The sequence below is a fragment of the Strigops habroptila genome, chromosome 12, assembly GCF_004027225.2.
Source record: "Strigops habroptila isolate Jane chromosome 12, bStrHab1.2.pri, whole genome shotgun sequence".
Taxonomy (NCBI): domain Eukaryota; kingdom Metazoa; phylum Chordata; class Aves; order Psittaciformes; family Psittacidae; genus Strigops; species Strigops habroptila.
Genome location: NC_044288.2, coordinates 20,526,086 through 20,540,868, shown reverse-complemented (window position 1 = coordinate 20,540,868; position 14,783 = coordinate 20,526,086). Strand labels below are relative to the sequence as shown.

Here is a 14,783-nt window from a genome sequence, read left to right as displayed (position 1 = left end):
GCTCTCAGGGCAGCATGCTGGGAGCGCGTGACGCGCTCCTGAGTGACGGGCGCCGCAGCCAATGAGAAGCCGCCGTCGGCCGAGCGAGCCCAATAGGCGCGGGCGGAGCGGCGGCGGGGGGGGGCGGCGCGGCGCCCGCGGCCGGGTAGGGTGTGAGAAGTTAGTGGCGCTGCTGCGGTGCCGTGAGGGGACAGAGACGGCTGGGCTCTGCGAGCGGCGGCGGCCCCGGATCAGCGCGATGCTCACGGACGGCACCGCCGCCCCCGTCGGCGACGAGGAGATCGACTCGGTCGCTCCCCGCGCGCCGCCCGCCGCCGAGCCGCCCGCCGCGGCCGGGCCCTCCCCGCTGGGCTTGCGGGCCGTGCGCCTCTTCGGGGAGGCCGGGCCCGGCGGGCCGGGAGGCCCCGGCGCACCCGCGGCTGGCGAGGCCGCCCTCGACTTCAAGCTGGCGGCCGCAGTGCTGCGGAGCGGGGGTGGCGGCGGCTCCGGCAGCGACGAGGACGAGGTGTCCGAGGTGAGCGATCCCGCCGGCGGGCCCGGCCCTCCCCCTCCTCTCTGCCGCTTCCTGACAGGCCTGGCCGCCCGCCGCCCGCCCTCCCGCTTGCCGCGCCGGGCCCGCCGCCGCCAGCCGGGCGCTCGGCGCCTTCCCGAACGGGCGCGGGGGGTCGCGGGCCGCACCACACCCCGCTTCCCCCCGCGCCGGCCCGAGCCTCCCCGCCGCCATGGGCGTGAGCGGCCGCACCGGAGCCGCGGGGGCGGGGTCCCGGCGGCCCCGCACGGGCAGGGCGGCCCCGGGCCTAGTGCTGAGGCCGGGGAGGAGGGAGCGAGCGAGGGGAGGGGGTCTCGGTGCCGCCCCGCCTGCACCTCCCGGGGCGGCCGGGCTCTCCGCTTGCTGCTGCCTCCCTGCGTGCGGAGGGAGGGGGAAAGATGTCTCCCGTGCTGCTGCCTCCTGACCTCTAGGAGTGGTTTCTACTTTGAACCAGGTTTGGAGGGGGAGGTGAGATCCTCCACCCAGCGGAGAACAAAGTAAAGCCTCCGGCCCCCGGTATTGCTGCCCTGGACTCGGGAGGAAGAATATGAGATTCCCAGGCTCTGCTAAATTCCTTATTTCTATACATATATACACACACACGCATACATTTTTATGCAATAGAAATATTTCTTGCTCAGCAAAATGGAAGAGGGTGATGGAGGTGTCTTCCTTTGATCTTCCAAACCTGCAGAGAGTTTGAAGGGAAGGGTGTGGGGGAGGGACTGGAGCCTTATCCCATCCCAAATGGAGCATTGTTGGGCCTGTAAATATGCATCTAATACTGCTTTATGTAGCCTAGGGAGAGAAGATAAATGAAAGCTTTTATCTGTCACTGCTGCCCACTCATCCTACACCAGTGGGTGAATCTTCTTTCCTTAAGTTTCTGCTTTTAGAAAGAAGACTTGGGGTCACAGTTGCCATTGTAGCCCTGATGTAGCCTTAGTGGAAAGTAGGAGAATGTGGCTAGCGCTTGCAAGCTTGTTGCAGTTCCAATGTTTTGTACTTCTGTGTGCTTCTGCAGGAGGAAGAAGATGGTAGCTGAGGCCATACATACCCGTTTTGCTTTGGGGGCCAGGAGTGGGTACTTTGGTATGTGTCCACATTTCTTTGGAAGAAGTGGAAGGAGGGGACCCTGCATTCATCCTTTTTTGCCTTCCATTGAGGATCCTCTTTTGTCCATCCTTCCTGAGACCCGAACTGGCAGGTCTTATCTGAATAAAAGTGATGAAACTGATGCAGACCCACATTTGCACTTTGCTTATGACCCCCTCACCGAGTTAAACATTGTGTTAACAGCAGGATGATTAACTAAACTAAAATTGTGATGATCAGGCAGTTGGGTGGTTGCGTGTGAACCTTCCTTGTGTGATTGCTATCCTGAGCATAGGATGATATGGGATTACGTCTTCAAGTACATACCTGTTTTGGTGAGCTGGAAGACCCACCGTAAATAGAATTGATGAGTTTCTGCTCTCCAGGATGTCTTTTATGTCATGTTTTAATGTATGTTTGAAGATACTAAAGCGGTAGTTACTGAACCTGGAAAATGATGAGAAATGGGTGTTTGTGGCTCTGTACAAGATGAGCAGGGCTCTGCTTTGGAAGCTTATCCCTTTTGAACACGCCCCATTATTTAAAGGATGTGTAGATTGAGCAGCTGAGGTGTTTACTAAGTCCTCTATTGGTCTTTTGACTAATAGCAAGTGTTAAGAAAGGCAGCCTATTAGAAATAATGTATCTGGGAGGTTGGCATTGAGGTAAAAAAAAAGAAAGGTTTCCAAACAGCTGTTAAAGTAAAATTATTCATTTGAAAAACCTGGGAAAAGCTTTCTGATTGAAAATATTTAATAAAGAAAAAAAAAAAAATTGGAATAAAAATACTTGGAGATTTCCAGAACACGCGTTGAGGAATTGGGCTAATCTGGAAGCTGAAATTGCCTGGGGAGTTGGTCTCTCTTGTTTCTGGTTGTGGAGAGTAACCTGGGGAAGAGGCATGAGTGGGAGGATGTGCCCATGTCTGTGCATGGTGCTGGACTCTGCCTGTGGCTGGGAACACCAAGAGGGATGTTGTATGTACGAGAAGTAAAGAAGCACCTGCTGCCAGTGGTTTGTTTTTTGTTTTAACAAAGAAAAGTCAGTTAAATTCCTGGGATGGAACACTGCAATCCTTGAACAGCACTGCTTTGAAAACCCAGTGACTGTTTGGACTGTGGTCTTGTGCCATGAGTCACTGATCTGGGTGTACGCCTTCAGCTATTACCAGTGAGTGGAATTAGTGAGAACTAGAAAGGAGAATTAAAATAAATAGAGAGTTTGCCATGCTGCCTTGTTCTGTACTCCTGCCTCTGCTTTTGAAGTCATAAAAATAATGGTACGATGTTCTGTAGGCTCTGCTGTGTGCCTGCAGTGCTTTTAGGTGTTGTATCCTTGTGTAAGTCCGAGTTTAGTATGCTAAAATAACTGGATTAGCCAAAATGGCAAATAAGGGAGAGAATAAAATCACCAGTGAAGCTCAGGATGAGGAGTGCAATGAAGTATTTATCTAGAGAATGAAAAGAGCAATAGATTTTAGCTTAACTTTAAAAAAAATATATTGCATTTCTTGCATCAGATCTTCAAGTAGTTTATGGTGGGAGCACTGTCCCCATTTTACAGGTCAAGACAGGGTACTGTGTTCTGCCTTGCAGAACTGGGAGAGAACTGGAAGCTTTCTGGTTTCTTAACTCAGTGCCCACTGGTGGGAGTCACCAGGCTGTGGCTGGGAAAGCAGGGACTGAAGTGGGTCCCATATAAATGAGCTGCGTCAGGTCTGCAAGGTAGAATTTAAATGCAGCTGTACAGAATATTTTCTAGAATTACCAGTTAAAATTATCACATGCAAATAGAGACAATTGCAAGCTGAAGCATGCCTTTGGGCATGGAGGGACGAGGCCAGGAGGCTTTGTGCTGTTTCTATGTGAAACAGAGGGCGTTTGGAGAAGCTTTTGCCACTGGTTGCTGTCTGAGAGATGAGGTGTTTTTGACCTCGGTGTGAATAGTCGCCTTCTAAGCGTGATCAGGGTTTGGACACTGTCTGCAACTTGTTTCAAGTGAGATCTTGGCGTAATTTTAACTATATTACTACTGTTCCTTGTGAATTTTGCTGGCACTTAAAGTGGTGCCAAAGGCATGAGCATTAAACAGCCTCCTCCATGCTAGTTGTGAAGCCTGTAGGTCAAGGTGAAGGTGTGCTGGCAGGGCGGTGATTAATAGTGTGTGTAGATGAGGTCCATTGGGTCCTTGGTGGCTGAGAGCTTCTGGCCACAAAGCATGGAGGTTCTTATCAAAACCCATTGTGGCAGACAACTGGGCTGTAGAAATAGAGACTTGAAGCAAGTGATAAATATGGCAGTGTTAGTACTCGCAGGATTGTGTGGTTTGCTGATCTGTTGTAAATCAAGTAGGAGAAGCCAGCTGTGCTGGCAGAAGTGCCAGAGGAGCTTAAAGCTCAGTTCAGTAAGTGGCTTTTGGTGGTGAGCGTATCAATGCAGCAAGTCTCTTGTGTTCTGTGATTCAGGGTTTTGGAGGCCTTCAGTGGCAACTGGAGCTCACCCACCTCTTGGCTATGGAGTCAATTCACCTCTCAGCTTCCCTCTCCAGAGCAGGCTGCCTGCCTCCACCAGCTTGCCTTACTTAAGCCTGTATCTATTGCATAAGCCTCTGGGGATATTTACATAAAGCATAATTAAAAATCAGACATAACCTACCTCCTGTGATGAGTAGAATTAATACTTGAATGGCATGCACTCCAGATCAGTTCAGTACTTGGAGATTTTGTTTGGGGCTTCATCTTCACCCCCCCAAAATCTGAATTCTCTTAATTTTTAAACTGGGATTTGAATTCAGAGTAAATACTGAGGTAGTTTGGTTTAAATTGGCAGTGTAGTCTGTTAAAGTCGTTGCTATGTGAACCTTCTGAACATGGCACTGCTGCTTAAATGACATACATGATATAGCTTTGACTTCTGAGCTTAATCCTTATACATTTCAGTTTTCTGGATTATATTTGAAATAATGTAAATGGCAGCATTTTCTTGACCATAAGGAATAGTAATTCAAAAAGCTGATGTAAGTTCAGGTAGATAATACTAGGCAGAAAAGCCTTCTCTCTGAAAACATGTGAGTTTCAGTTTAGCAGTTAATGTTTTTCTTCCTTTGAGCAGCTCTTTCAAAGTGCAGGGAGTAAGAGATGGAACAAACTGGAAAATTCTCTCAAAGAATTATTCACTGATTAGAATACATGGAGGGTTAATGGGTCCAGGTTTCCAAAGGTATTGAGATGTGATGCTTAAGGATGCAGAGAGCTGATTAGTAGTACAGTATTTGTTCATTCCCAGCCTGACTTGGCAGCTAATTCCTGGTAAAAAATCTTGGTAGGTATCTCAGTAACTTTGAAAGTCTGGCCTGGGGTAGCCAGAAACAATCTGTCTGGTTGTGGGTTACACTTACTGTTCAATAACCCTTTAAAATGAACCGATTCCCAAAGTTTCTTACAGAACTCTAGTTTCCCTTTAGCGCAGCTTGACCCAGTTGAGTACATGACCTAAAATAAATGTCAGCAACCGTTTTCTAATGATAGGTGTAGAAAGTAAAGATGTGAAATACTACTGTGTAATTATATAAATATGTGGTGCTGCCCCTTGGTAGGGAGACATCTACCAAATTTAGCAGAACATCTATATTGAGTTACAAATTTGCACATAGGTTTCACCAGTCAACTAGTTACAGTCTGGGGCGGGGAAGAAAGGTTCATTTGAGCATTAATGCAAGGCCAGACTACAGCTGGTGAACCACGAGTCCTTGTGTTCTGGTTTAAATTGGGGCTACCCAGCTGCTCCCCTGTGGGCTTGATAGTGGGGTGCTCTCCTCATGTCCGAGGATCCCGAAATACAGCTGTAAGGATAGCTGGATGGTGCTGTGCTTAGAGCTCGGACCATCCCTCTGACGTTCACTTAGAATAAGGTTAAATGTGGAGAGAAGGGCAATATAAAGGGACTCCTTTTCCTCTGCACACATGTGGCCTGGCCTTTACAGTTGGGAGCAGTGAGATTACTGAATTGGCTGCTTGTTGGAGGAGTTCAGACCTGGGGTTTGGACTCTACAGGTGAGGAGGCTTTGATCTTAGTAGGTCATTTGAGTTCTTGTAACATGCATGAAGATTCCTTAGAAGTATCAAGCTGTTCAGGGGTAAAAGTGACTCTTGGATTTAAAACAGAGGCAAGTCTGACTTATATGTAAAAAAAGAACCTTTCTTAGGTTTGTTTCTCACTTAAAACTTGAAGCAAGAAAAATCACTTGTGCATCTTGTGTGAGGACTGTGTGCAGATCTCAGTGTTTAAGTTGATCTCTGAAGCCTCAGTCTTCAGTAGGGTGCTTTCATTTTCCTTCTGTGGCTACTTTATTTCCTAGTAGCAGCCCATGTACCATGCAAACTCCATCTGAAGTCCTTGTGTAAAGCTTATCTCCCTAATGGGAATGCCTGTGTGAGGCATGGGATGCTGTGAGCAAAACTTCAGAAATCAGTTATTTGTTCAAGTACTTCTGTAAATTTGGGGGTTTTTTTTTGAGAAGTTCTTGCCTCCAGGGATTATATTATAGAAACTTTCTCATTGGTGCCTCATGACCTTGGAGTTCTGTGATAAACTATTAGATTAGTTTACCTTTCAAATGATACTGGGTTTTTGTAGCAACCTTGTATTGTAGTCTACATTATAAACCCATGCTTCCTCTGAATAAGAGGGGAAAATGGGTACAGATGAATTAATATTTGGATATAAGAGTTCATTTAGTTAGGGTTACATGCTTGTCTGAGCTCTAACCTCTTGATATACCCTATTAATAGCTAGTTTCTGTATTTCTCCCCTCCTCTGCTTTAAATGAGTCTTGCAGATTCTTCTCAAACTTCTTTTCGTCTTTAGCTCTTCCAAAGCATCCTAGACTTTGAAAGAAGTGTCCTTGACCCAGAAGGATTACTCATGGTTGAGATACTGTGTTGTATTTGTCAGAATGCTGGTGGTAAGTGAGAGTGAACATGTGTGGCTGGCTCCTCTGACCAGGAGAAGTTTTGAGAGCTACCTGACTGTATATCTGTCCTTCAGGAAAGTTCTTTCCTATTAAGTAAAGAAATGGATGTTTTAGTGGCTGATGAAGAGCTGAAAAGCACCTCTCTGGTGGTTTTAACATTTCCTGGGTGTTAAGTTTCAGCTAGGTCCATAAGTTCCTCTCATTTGCCTTCAGTAAAACATGGAGATTACTAATTAACTAAGATTTTCTTCTAGGAAAATCCCTAACCTTGTTGAACTCTTCCCTTTCCCAAATCATGAATAAAACCAGTGGTGTCACGTGGTGGGTAGGTAGTGAATCGGTCCTACTTCAAACCAAGGGAAAAGAGGAGCTGATTTCAAGCCATGTTCCTCCATCATGGTGGCTTCAGAGCATTGCCTGTTGGGAGCATGTGTTCATCCACAGTGTGACGGGATAGCCAGGGGAAAAGGGAGGCTGTGAAGTGGATGCGTACCATTTAGGATCTGTGAGGGCAAACTCAATACCTTATACAAATAAAATATATAAAGGGACCTCAAGGGTCATCTAGTCCAACCTTTCTAGGCAGAGCATGACCCACACTACATGTCCCAGCACCTTAACACCTTAAAAGTGTCCCATGTTGGGGAATCCACCCTTTCCCTGGGGTGGTGATTCCGATGACTGGTGGTTCTCACAGTGAAGATTTTTCCTCTAGTGTCCATTTAGAATCTCCCCAGGAGTAACTTGTGCCCATTGCCCCTCATCATTCCATGGGACTCCTTGTAAAAAGGGAGCTGTCTGGGATGGATATAAGCTTTTACATCTGCAAACAGATGCATTTGTTCATCTTCTGGTTTTGAAGTTGTTTTCACTTTGGTTTAATGCATGGGATTTAATACTTGAGCAAGGATCCCAGCCTGAAAGCTCTGGCTACATTGACACAACAATCCTCTTGTATGTTCTAGTAGGTAAGAATATTGAGGAACACCTCCTGTTTCTTGGTTTAGATGAGGAAATAGGGGCTATTTTTGCAGTAGGCAGGAGGGAATCTTAAAACCCATGGAGAAGATGGAGCACTGGAAAAATGATTTAGAGTGGACTGAGATGGAATACATGAAATCGAGTGCTTAGTGTAAGTGATGCTTATTTTAGGAAGGTTTATTGGTCTCATTCAGTGGTTTTCATTAGCAAGAAGACTGCATATGTCAAAAACAGGCACTTGATTTACTGGGATTCATGTGAATTTTGAATATACTTCAGTTGTCAGTTCCAGATCTGTAAATGGCAGTTCCTGGCTGCAAAAGATTCTCTTGAGCATCAGGAAAACTTAGTCATAATTATTTGTGTTTATCAGACATTGAATGTGTGATGGCTGCAGGCTGCCTTGTAACAGGTTGGGGTTGGGTTGTTTTTCTTTCTGCCAGCAGTGACTGAAGTGAGTAATCTTTCTTTTCTGCTATACAGAGAAACTTTTTAATGTTGCCAGCCTCTTGTGCCAAGAGGACTCAACCTGTGTGTTCTGTGGCTGAGGTTTTTTGGAGCTAACTAGGGGTTCAGTTCTGTCTTAGGCTTATTGTTGTGCAACATAAAAATGAATTGGAGATGGAAGAGTCATAAATGGGACAGCTCTGTCCAGAGGCATGTGATAAGGTGTAGTTTGTAGTATTCAGAGCTACTTAAATTGGCATAAGGATATCTAGTGTCAGTTGAGTGCTGAAGAGAGAAATTAGGTAAGTGATTAAATACATGTGAACCATTTGACAGATGCTCATGGAAGGCTGCTTGTGTGTTCAGTTATTAGCACAAGGAAACTGAAAGCCCAGGATCAACAGTCTCTGGCATGGAAGAGCAGTCCCATAAAACATGAATTCTGATTTATTGTTTTATCTGCATGTTTCAAATACTAGTCATCATTTTGGTCATGGAGTAGTGACTTGTGGGGCCGGGCTCAAGATCCATCGATGGGGCTGGGCTGAGCAGAGAGGAGCTGCCCTATGAATGTCAGGCTGCTCCTTGCTCATTCTCACCAATCGTTTTAGTCAGCTAAAGTTAATACTGAGATCACTCTGAGTGGGTGCTAACACATCAAACACACAGCACAGGTTTATACATGAATGTCAGACTTGTGTGTGTGTGTGAGGCAGTTGTCTCCAGTGACAAAGCATAAAGTTGTGTCCATCTTTATTTACATTGTATCTATAGCAATGTTTGCAAATGAACCTGTTATGAAATGAACTTGTTGCAGCCCAGATCCTATAGCTGCTTGTTTCATGATCTGATAATTGCTTAATACATATTGGAATAAAGGCCGTCCTTCAGGTAATCCTGCCTCACGTTAGTCAACTTCCTATTGTAATTGAAGCTAACCAGATCTACACCCCTCCTCTCTGCCACCCTTCCAATCTAATTTGCTGCCTACAAAACTCTTGTAGGCTGCTAAGCAAAGGCATTGTGCAGATACTAACAGCTCCCCTTAAATGTTGGGGGCAGTTGGACTTGTAGCATTGCAGAGACCTGAGTTGGTCTGATGGCTTGCTGTTCCCAGCAGAACAATGTTCCAGCTTATCGGACCCCTTTGGTAAGTCTATAAAATTCAGTAAAGGGGTAGAAAATTATTGGTGGCCCCCCACTCCCCTCAAGTTTTCTCCCTTTTTGATATGTTAAATCAGCCCATTAAAGTGTCTGATAGCTGCCTGACTTGTCACAAGATGAGCGCTGACTGGAAACAATGCTTCAGATACTTTGTGCTTTCTGTACTGGGGTGGTGATGTCCCCAAAGACCCTGTGACTCCCCACGACTGTTTGGGTACTTTGTAATAAAGATCCATAGGGCCAGCACAAGGTGATTTCTGGGCCATTCACAGCTCTTGGTGGCATCTGTCTTCTTGGGCTGAAACTTTGGTTTTTAATTGAAGAAGCTGCCTTCAGAAACTACAGTTGAAGCCTGGCAGAGTGGGTATTTCTTACGGCTTTCATTATGTCTGAGTTGTTTACACTGAGTATGTGTTGTTCCCATGTGCTGACTCTGAAGTACGTCTCTGAAATGGTTCTTTTCTGTCAGGGGCTGTGAAGTGCCAGGAAAGGGCAGTGTGCTGAGGGCCTGTGGGGAAAGGCTTGGTGAAAATACCCATGTTTGGGTGTGTGTTTTCCTCTTCCTTTAGGCCATCTCTTGAAACTGAAATAGTAATGTCAGGAACGTACCTTAAGTAGGTGGAAAATTGTTCGACTGGCATGGGGAGGGCAGTGTTGAAAAGCACGTCATAAGGTAAAGCAAAGCCAGGCCTTTTGCTGGTGCGAGGAGTCTACAGCGGGGTGTAGTGGTGCACTTGTCACTTCAAGCTCCTCTGAGTGCCATGTCAATGAGAAAGGGCTTCACTTTACTTTCCCTTTGGAATAATTATTTTTAATAGTTTTGAGGCAGACATTCTTTATATGTGGAATTTAAAGGGGTTTGAGGTCAAATTTGAAACAAACTCATTTTCAGTTTTCACTTAGTGCTATGGTATGTGATGTCCTGTCATAAAATCACAAAATCAGACTGGTTTGGGTTGGAAGGGACCTTAAAGCTCATCCAGTTCCAACCCTCTGCCACGGGCAGGGACACCTTCCACTAGACCAGGTTGCTCCAAGCCCCGTCCAACCTAGCCTTGAGGTATCAGTATTCCCCAAAATTTCTAGAGCAGGTTTACAAGTATTAATCAGATATTGGCATTCAGTGTAATAAAGGACGTGACAACATAAAGCATCAGAGGTTGGGTTTATCAGACAAAACCACAATATCTTCCTAGTGTGGTCCTACTGCAGCATTGCACATCTTGTTAATTATGGAATGAAAATAGTTTTAATATAGATGATCTATTTCAGCTTCATAGGCATGAACTTTCAACCTGACCTACAGGCCTGTATTAGCTTTAAGGAAGCCAAGGTCCCTCTGCATATATTCGGATGTATTTAGACATATGTCCAAATTGAGTTTTTACAGAAATAGTTAGGAAGGGTTCCCTAACACACAATCAGGTAGTCATTTATTTGCATAAGAAATAGGAGTTTAGGAGTCCCAGTCAGGAATTCGGGTCATCAGTATCTGTAGAGCAACGAGAGTTGATACCCAGAAAAGTGTTCATAGCTCAGGGTCTGTCTGGAAAATGCAAGTTCAAGGATATGATTTAACAGCAGCTTTCCTTTCTTACCCACACTTTGTGCAAAGGTAGTCTTCCCAGAAGTACTACTTTGGCATAAATGGAAGAGAAAGGTAGAACAAGTTGTGTCTGCTGCTGCCCTTCCCTGCATGGGTAGGAGGAGCAGTAGGAATGGTGCTGGTACAGCTACAGCAGGAAGTGTTTCCATTGTAGCCTGGGTCAGCACCAGGCTGGTGGCGAGCAGGTCCGAGCCATGCTGGGAAAAAGACTTTGCTTCTAACCCTGTATGTTGTTGCCCATCTTGCAGGAACTGCTGGTATTAGTTGTGAAGTCGTGCTTGCAAAGTCGCCTTTGCGTACCCCTGACCTGAGGTAAACTCAATCACGGCATTAACACATAAATACTACTGTAGCTGACTCCAAATAGCTGCGAATGTAGCTGCTATGGAGGGAGAACCAGTGGTGTAACTGGATCTGCAGAGCTGCGAGGCTGCTGCAGTCCTTGGCAGGACTTCAGGGAAGGTCCATGGTTGCTGTGGATAGGTGTGAAACATGGCAATGCAGGAAAGACATTGATGTCCAGCACCCTGTCCTTGGGTCCCATGCAGCTTAACAGCTTCTTTGGGGTCTGATTAGGAGTTGTTCCTACTTGCAGTTGTTTTGGCAGGTAGAATAATGTCTTGAATGTACATCTTCCTAAGGAGCCTTACCAAGTGAGATGCTTATTAACTGCCCAAAGCAGCTCGCAAACTAATCCAAAAATAGCACAGTGCCTGGTTACTCTATCACTTTGCTGCAGATCTGATTAGGATAGAGCAGGGCCTAAATTTTGCCACATGAGCAAGTCTTCCAGGAATGCCAACATGAAATCTACTTGGGGTTTTGTTTGGTGTTTGTTTTTAATGAAGCTCATCTGTTGTTTCAAAAGTAGAATTTCTTTGCTATACTTGGGGTAGTTTGAGTTCTTTAAATATGATTTTCATTATTTTTATGTGATCGTAATAATTCATTCACAAGAAACATCTGGTTGTTCAGCTTATTTCTTATTCGGCTATTGATAAGGTATCCAGCTGTTCATCCTCTCTAGCCTTGCCTTAGCGTGTGAGCAAGTGCATGGGTTCACAGCAATGTCAGATGTTCTGACTTGAAACCACATTGCAACTCGTCCTGGCAGACTGGCAATGGTACAGCTATTTTCACATGCTGCATATGGATTTTCAGTATTTTCACACTCAAGTTCTATTTTATTGTGGCTATGTTATTAAGCTCTTACTAAAAATCAAAACAAAACCTAAAAATTGATGCTCAACATGTGCAGAAGTAATGAAAGCAGCTGTCTTTTCTTGCTGTGATGTAAAACTACAATGAAAATGCTGTATATGAAGCAAGTTTTTTGGTGAGACTTTATACGTGTGAGGTCTCTGAAGGTACAGTACCAAACCTGAAGAAGAGCTGAAGGGCAGTGAGAGGTGAAAAGAGTGGTGAGAAGAACAGACTGCACTGATACTACCCAGCTTGTACCCTAAGTGAAAGCTGTGTCTCGTGTTTGCATAATCGGTGTTAGAGACAGACTTTTTTAGAGGTTCCTCTAAGCAAAATGTGCTTCCTGTTGGGAGGAGAGAGAGGAATTCCTTGCAAGTTAATAGAGTATTTGCGAGTGGTGAATTAACACTGCTTCAGGTTCAGGAGGTGTATTGGTGCGGGTAATGTCCTGTAAATATACAGTGAGCTTTAGGGTGGCAGCAGTCGAGCAGAAAATAGTCCATATCTTTACCCAAGTGTCAAAAAGATGAAGTTTTAAAACTTGCAGTTGGACAGCCTCTGAAGGCTGGTGCTAGGCTGATGTGCTGCCTTGGCCTGGGTGTAGCCTGGCTGTTTCTGAGGCCAGGAGGTGAGGCTTGCCAGGAGCCTCCTGGAACGTTTCTGCTGTATTTATTTTTCATATCACAGTTGTTTCAGAGGTAGGTGGCATTTTAACCTGTCTGCAGAAGGGAGAACTGCTGTTAAATTCAGTGATGTCATTGGAAAAGAACAAAAAAGTCCATTAGCATGTAATAAAATGTCTTGTATGTATTTCTGTTATATGTTATGAATAGTTTGTTGTGCACACAGTGGGATTTTCTGCTGGTCATCAGATGACACAAACATTGTCGCAATAGGGATAATAGGAGGGAGGGCCATGAAGAAGGGGGCTGGAGCAGCTCTGCTCTGGAGCCAGGCTGAGAGAGCTGGGTTGGTTCAGCCTGGAGAAGAGAAGGCTCCTTAAGGGGAGTCCTTAGAGCAGCTCCAGTGCCTAAAGGGGCTACAGGAAACCTGGAGAGGGGCTTTGGACAAGGGCCTGTAGGGCCAGGACAAGGGGAATGGCTTTAACCTGCCAGAGGGGAGACTGAGATGAGCTCTTGGGTAGAAACTCTTCCCTATGAGGGTGCTGAGGCGCTGGTGCAGACTTTTCCCAGAGAAGCTGTGGCTGCCCCATCCCTGGCAGTGTTCAAGGCCAGGTTGGACACAGGGGCTTGGAGCAACCTGCTCTAGTGGAAGGTGTCCCTGCCCGTGGCAGGGGGTTGAAACTGGATGAGCTTTAAGGTCCCTTCCAACCTAAACCAGTCTGTGATTCTATAATAATATTTCTAGCATATTGGTGAGGCAGAGTGCCCTGTGTAGTCCTGGGGGAGAAGTGCTTCTGTAGGTAAGGGTGAATTTTTCCAGAGGTCAGTTTTGCAGCAGGGAGTCCTTAAGCTGCTTAGAGTGACATAACCTGGAATCTGAGTTCTGCAGAGGTGAATCTTACTGTATGGGCACATTTTGCTGTGAGCTGTAAATCGCTGCTCTTTGTTTGTAGTAAAAATCTGTATCACTGGTTTAGGTCACTAATTTTCTGCTTGTTTAATGTTCAGCTCTCTCTGAGCCTGCTGTCTTAGCTTTAATATTTGTGCCTTGGCACACAGGATGTAATACCTGTAAGCTCGCCAATGCCATGTGTCTACTGAGATATGGAGCTCGTGGTCTGTGTTCTGACAAGCCCCTCTTTCTCCCTGGTGCCCCTTGTATTCCTATGGCAGCACTGCATCTCACTGGGCACTGAGGGGTTGCCTTGGACACAGGAGGATGATGCTGCAGAACGTTTACATGTCAAAAAGAGGAAGGAATGACCACAAGTTGCTCTTGCATGGCAGTGCTCTGTGTAGCTGTCCATCTTCTTGTTACCATTTTCTCTCAATGAATTTGCAGATGGACCTCCTTGAGGTGTTTTGGGGTGTTGTGTGGTAGGGCTGAATATGATGAGAGTTTAATGCTAGTGTGAAAAAGATGGCGGAAGTAGTAGGGGAGAACAGAGAGGAAGATGAGGCTGGGGCATGATGTGGGAAGGGGCAGCAGTGGCTGCGTATGGAGAGTGTCTTGTTTCTGTGGCTTATTTAAGTCACTGAATGTTGAACAGGTAACGTCTCATTGTGAAATAGTGGCTTTATCTTGAAGTACTACTGAAAATATAGGAAAGGATGTCTGAACTTGGGACAGATTCTGAAATGTAGCTCTGCTCTCATTAGAGAATGAGTCAGGTATCCTCCTTGTTTACCCTGGCAAGCTGTCATAGAACTACAGAGTGTGGTATTGCGTAATTCCGTGAGCTTGTATTTAGAGATCATGTGGGCCACTGGTGGGACAGCATTATTGCTGCTTAGTTGGAATACCTGCTTGCTTAATTGTTCTACGTATCTGTTCTTGTCTAGAAAACATTAATGACTGAGGTAATGCTGAGTGCCAAGCTTGGGAACAGATGTTTTGGGTTGGAATTTTAGTCAACTCTGGTGTTTCTACTCAAAACAAACTCCTTGTTCTACATTAGTTGTAATTACTTTTAAAATAGAACTAAAGGGTATCTGGGGAAACCATTCAGCCTCTCTCTGGCTCTCAGATAGGTTTAGCTATACCGAGGTCATCTCTGGTGGCTTTTTTGAGTAACAAGGTAGGTAGACTTCTGGTGACAGAGATGCTACAGCCTCTGTGGAAGTCTTGTTTCGGTCTTTTAACTGTCCAGACATGCATTACACT

The 14,783-nt window shown here is 45.6% G+C and overlaps 1 protein-coding gene across 17 annotated transcripts in view; it reads left to right on the top strand.

The window, feature by feature from the left end:
- Window positions 1-14,783, top strand: part of LOC115615550 (ankyrin repeat and KH domain-containing protein 1-like) — a 102,964-nt gene continuing 88,181 nt past the window's right edge. For 10 of the 17 annotated variants that reach the window (XR_003994088.1, XM_030503817.1, XM_030503813.1 and 7 more), the window contains exon 1: window positions 7-514. Coding sequence is in view for 16 of the 17 variants with exons in the window: in XM_030503817.1 (XP_030359677.1) it covers window positions 62-514 (453 nt within the window). In the remaining variant the exon portion in view is untranslated. Of the gene's footprint in view, window positions 515-14,783 lie in introns of all 17 variants that reach the window. The other 7 variants (XM_030503820.1, XM_030503819.1, XM_030503818.1 and 4 more) reach the window with 4 other exon arrangements.